General features: G+C 43.4%; 1 protein-coding gene across 1 annotated transcript; it reads left to right on the forward strand.

Annotated features, from left to right (window-relative positions):
* Positions 1–4117: 4117 nt before the first annotated feature.
* LOC102510893 (olfactory receptor 56) lies at positions 4118–5303 on the forward strand. Its single transcript, XM_006193209.2, has one exon. The coding sequence runs from the start codon at positions 4356–4358 to the stop codon at positions 5301–5303; it is 948 nt and encodes a 315-aa protein (XP_006193271.1). The 5' UTR covers positions 4118–4355.
* The last annotated feature ends 342 nt before the right edge of the window (positions 5304–5645 follow it).

The raw sequence follows: 5645 nt of genomic DNA on the forward strand, positions 1-5645 counted from the left end.
CACAGTTAGACCCAGCATGGGGCCAGAGGGACTTGCGGCAAGCTGCTGGAGGTTTCTGATGAGTGGAAAAGAGAACAGAATTTGACCTGAAGCCGCTGTTTATCAGTGTGTTTCGATACATTTAAAACCACCCCACTCAATACTGGTCAGTCAGATTCTCCTCTCCAAATACACACTCCTCCCCCCATGTTAGCTTAGCCATCAAACCTTTAATTTGATTGGACTGTGTATCTTACAATACAAACCACAGTGAAATTGTTTTCTTAACTTCCCTGCACCCAAATCATCCATTACGAGTGACATCGCAGTTAATTCAGGTTAAATCAATGTCAGTCATTCCGTGATACCCTTGACTCCTGAACATTCATTTGAACACGATCATGGACCAGGTGAGATACACTGTTCATATGCATGATTTCATTGAACCTTCCATGTAATCTTTCGCAACAACCCTGTGAGAAAGGTCTACTGTTCTCTCCAACTTGTGAATGAAGAAGCAGAAGTGAGAGAGACAATGGACACCGCCCAGGACACACAGGCTGTAAAAACTGCAGCAGGGTTTAAACCTCACCTTGCTTCTCCACCATCCTGCTAAGCACGCAGCCGAGGGTGGCTTTTTCCCCAGGGGAATTTGGCTCTGCCCCCCTGGCACCTGAGCTAATTACCTGCCAGGGCTGGCCTGAGCCAACACACTCCGCAGGGAGCCCGCAGGGCATCTCCTGTCCACGGCTGCTGTACTTAATCTCCGCTCCTTGGGCTGCAAGAAACACCCTGGATCCACTGTGAGCTGCCAGTGCCAACCTCATCCAGATTATCAGTTACAAGGCTTTACTCTGCACATAGAAGACCTAATGTCTGACTTGATGAGCTGCGGAAGACAAAAAGGGGGAAGTAGAAGCATCCGGAATCCCCAGGAGGTGACGAGGATGGACACACGCATGTTGACAAAGGTAGCGCACAATGGAGAAAGGAGTCATCGTCCAAGGCTTATGTGGAGGGACACACAAGGGTCATAAATAAGTTGCGATGCCCTATTTGGGGAGATATCTTCAAGTTACTTCAGGAGACGCTCCCAGGTGTGTGGTAAAACCCTCCTGGAGAGCTGAGCAGCTGCAGGAGAATTCAGTGAATGGCCAGACCCTGCAGCACATAATATTAGATAATTTCATAGATCATCTGTATTTACATGTACACAGTTTATAATGGCACTAAACTGATCAGCTAGTTGTTAGTTCGTAACTAGTCAATCTAAGCAAAATAAACTATTTGTGTTATAAATGTAGATAAAATCCCTGTTTCCCAGAGATGTGTTTTTTTTTTTTGTTTTTTTTTGTTTTGTTGTTGCTTGGTTTCTAGGCTTTGGAAAGGAGCTCTAACCAAGCCAAGTTTCAAAAAAAAGCATCTTAGATTATTCAGTACAAATCACAATATTTAAAATATTGGCTGCAGACGTACAGATTCAACAGTGAATGCTCAAATTCATGCTTCAGTTTGTAAATTCAACATATACTCACGAAGGCCTATTATGAGCCAGGCCAGAGCTGCCTAGAATCCTGTCTCCAGTCACCCTTCTGTGATATGAACCCAGCTCATTTGTTTCCCTTCACACAATGCTATCGTGTTGGAAAACCATCTTTTGAATCCTTCAGACTTAGAAAGCGGTGCTGATTGCCACATCCAGAGTGGGAAAAGCCATGCTGTCCATTTTGACGTTGCACCGTCTACCTACCCCCAGTCCGGAGGCCAGCTCCACTGGCACTCCTGGCTGAGCTGCAGTAGGACCTTCGTTGTGTATGGAGGATGGAGGCTGAGGAGCTGAAGACAGAGGCCAAGTTGGCTTTTACAAGATCAGTGGGCAGTGCCAGCAGGTACAGTATTCGTTGGGAGAAGAACAAGGAGTAAGCAGCAGGGGCGTGTGATCACGCAGTTTACGTAACAGGAGACTCTGCTAGGCACCCTGGTCTCCGCCCCGTTTCCTTCACTCTCTGCATGCATAGAAGCTTTCCATCCTTTTGTGCATCTTTTTATTCATCTGTTCCATAAACTTTGATTGAGTGTCTGCTACTTGCCAGGCATCTTACTGGCACTGAGGAAACAGTAGGGAACCAATTCTTTGCCCTCAAAGAAGCTACATTGTCATAGGGGAAACAAACAATAGACAAATAAACATGCAAATCATAAGATTGCAGATGGTGACAATGAGTAGGAAGGAATATGAAACAAGGATGAGGAAATAAAGCAAGCCGATGATACACTTTCAATAGAACCGGTCAGGCAGACACACCCAGTGAGTGGCATTCAGGAAAGGGTGGAAGAATGGGGCACGCCTTCCATCACACGCCCTTACTTGTTATTCTGTGTCGCCATCATGTCTCTCCTCTTTCCCGATTTCCTTCTTATTCTTCCTCATCCCACCTTCTCTTCCTGGCATCGTTCTATGCAACTGGGCAGTAATAGGAATCTGAACTATTTTTTGCTCATTGAGTAATTATTATGCTTCCTGTAATTTATTTTAAAAGCAAGACAACTACAATAAATGTTCTTATGTGTATTTTAAGGCATAGCAGTTCAAATATTTTTACACAAAAAAATTACTCATAAAAGTGCTTTGTTTTGTGTTGTTTATTTATTCCTCATTGTTCTCACAAAAATTGGATTTTTCGTCTCCAGAGTCAATGAGCTCTGTGTCAATTAGCCAGATCATTTAAAAAATGATGTCAAAAGAAAAACGATAATATTATTTAGAATTTCTAGGAGGAAAAATCTTGTCAGTTGCTAAAGTCTTTTAAGTCTAATTCAACATTTCGAAATAGTGGTTCACTAATCTGAGACTAGGGAATGTTAATAAATGTGATTGGAAAAACAAGCTCAGTGTCAAACTATATAGAAGGTTCTGGATTCAAAAGCTAAAGAGATTTATTTTCTAATATAAGAGTATTCAGTCTTTAATATGCTAATAAATGCTTCCCAGGGTGACATAGAGTAAACAATGTTTCACCCACCTGTTTTGCAAAATGTCTTGCAGAATGCTGTCCAGAATATTTGTGTCTGACTTAACTCCTACAGTTACGCCCCTCCAATGTGATCAGGGGAAAAAGTGACGACTGAAACTCTCACACTATATCTGTGGAATAGGTAATGGTGGATGAATATAATGCCACATACATTTGGAATCATGTTAATAAAGTATCCAGAATGTAGAGTAAACGATTCTACTCATTCCATGATCATTTCCTAGTGCTAAGATGTATAATTGTGTTGTAAATTAAAAGATGTTAATGAGACACATGTTTAAGACAATACAGAGGGCACAAAAGAATGAGAAACTACTGTTAAGTTTCTATGAATCCATTCCTTCCTGATTTTATATCAAAATAGTTCTTGGCTGTAACTCTTTCTCTTAATTTTTTCTTGCCTCTTCCACAAATGCCAAAAAGAGAGGAACAATGTTGAAATTTTTGATGTCATGATACAATAGATTATGGAAGGATTGGTTCAAATGGGTATATTTATTGCATGGGGTAAAGTTACATGACAGAGAAAGAGGGAAGAAAGCAAGCCCAGTGTTTCTCAAATCAGTCTACATTGGTTGCTGTATCACAGGGGTCGTGAAAGCCTGTTGAAGTCCATTTCAAGGCATTCTAGGATAGCCCCAGTGGTTGGAGCCATGAAATTTTCCACCCATGACTGATACAGCTGCTGGCTTATTGATCTGTGCGTCCCCTAAGGATAAACCTAAAGTTAGGTGGCGAAGTCTATGAGCCATAAATGTGCAGAGATTCCAGATCCCATCAGCGGCTGTGCATTAGAACCCGTGCCTTTGGGCAGGAGGGTATAGCTCAGTGGTAGAGCACGTGCATAGCATGCACAGGGTCCTGGGTTCAACCCCCAGGATCTACACTGAATGAATGAATGAACGAATCAATCAATCAATAAACCTAATTACCTCCCCTCTGCAAAAGGAGAAAAGAAAAAGAAAAGAAACCACTTTGGAAGCAGTCTACATGTTCTCTGTAAGTCACACCACCAAGATATATGAGTTTTTTCATACTGACTGGAAATACTTATGGAATTTTAGCAACAAGGTACCAAACAATGTAGCATAATGTGACCAGAATCGATATTCTTCATTAGCATTGCCTATCCTGCCAGATAGACTGCTAAATAATATTTTAAAATAACAATCGATACCAAACCATTCATCTTTCCCACATTTAAATATATTACAGTACATCTGGATTCACTCCACAAATATTTGATTTTCAGGAACACATTAAAATCCGTCATGTATTATATGGGAAGAGCAGTCTCACTGTCTGTGTTTCTCTTCCATGATCAAACCAGCCAAGTAAGACATGCAGCAGGGAAACGGGTCCTCCATGACGGATTTCATTCTCCTGGGCCTCTTCTCAGACTCCAGGCATCCTGGCCTTCTCGTCACTATCATTCTCTTCATTCTCGGGGTAGCCGTCGCTGGAAACTCAGTCTTGGCCCTACTGATCTGGGGCAATGCCCACCTCCACACCCCCATGTACTTCCTGCTCAGCCAGCTCTCCCTCATGGACCTCACCCTCATCTCCACCACTGTCCCCAAGATGCTCGCTGACTTCTTCTCTGGACATGCATTCATCTCTCACACTGGCTGCGGAGTCCAGATCTTCTTTTACTTGATGCTAGGAGTGGCTGAGTGTGTTCTCTTGACGCTCATGGCGTTTGACCGCTACTTGGCCATCTGCAGCCCCCTCAGATACCCAGTCATCATGACCCCCGGGGTCTGTTTGCAAATGGCCACGGGTTCGTGGGCTGGAGGGGTGCTCGTCTCCCTCATTCACACAGTTTATGCCATGAATTTCTCTACTTGTGACTCCAGGATAATCCACCATTTCTTCTGTGAAGTCATGGCCTTTCTGAAGCTCTCCTGTGAGGACACCTCAGCCTATGAGAAGGTGGTGCTGGCATCCGGCATTGTCTTCCTCCTCATACCTTTTGGTCTCATCCTGACCTCCTACGTCCTCATCTTTCTCACTGTGCTCCACATGAACTCCCCCGAGGGCAGGAACAAAGCCCTGGCCACCTGCTATTCCCACCTCAGTGTGGTGAGCCTCTACTTTGGTCCAGCCATGATCATCTACATGACCCCAGGTTCCTCTCTGCCCCTAGACGTGGGCCAGCATCTCTTTGTGTTTAATGCAGTCATCACCCCCATGCTGAACCCACTCATCTACAGCCTGAGGAACAAGGAGGTGTTGGAGGCTCTGAGGAAGGTTCTATGGAGAAAGCTGATGTTCAAAGGGAAAAGATGATGCCTCTTTTATAATGCTAGTGCTATTAGGAAAAACTCAACTCTGCATTTCAGTGTGTCAACAACATTCAACAAATTACACTGCTTTTCTTTCTGATTTCTAATAATACTGAACCATACTACAATGAGGGCGAGGGAGTGGGGTTCTATTTAACAGTTACCCAACCTGACTGAGCATAACATAAATACCCAATTTCCCTAGACCTCATGAGTCAAATTCTTTCAAAAATTGATACAAGCATGTGTCTTCAACAAGCTGTACATGATTCAAGATACCCTGATGCATGACATGGTCCTCATGTGCCTTTCCAACCACGTGTCCTGCACTGATCATCAACAGTCT

This window comes from Camelus ferus, chromosome 3, assembly GCF_009834535.1.
Source record: "Camelus ferus isolate YT-003-E chromosome 3, BCGSAC_Cfer_1.0, whole genome shotgun sequence".
Classification (NCBI taxonomy): domain Eukaryota; kingdom Metazoa; phylum Chordata; class Mammalia; order Artiodactyla; family Camelidae; genus Camelus; species Camelus ferus.

Excerpts from the sequence above, each read along its gene's own strand:
- LOC102510893 (XM_006193209.2), top strand. The coding sequence starts at position 4,356 with ATGCAGCAGGGAAACGGGTCCTCCATGACGGATTTCATTCTCCTGGGC.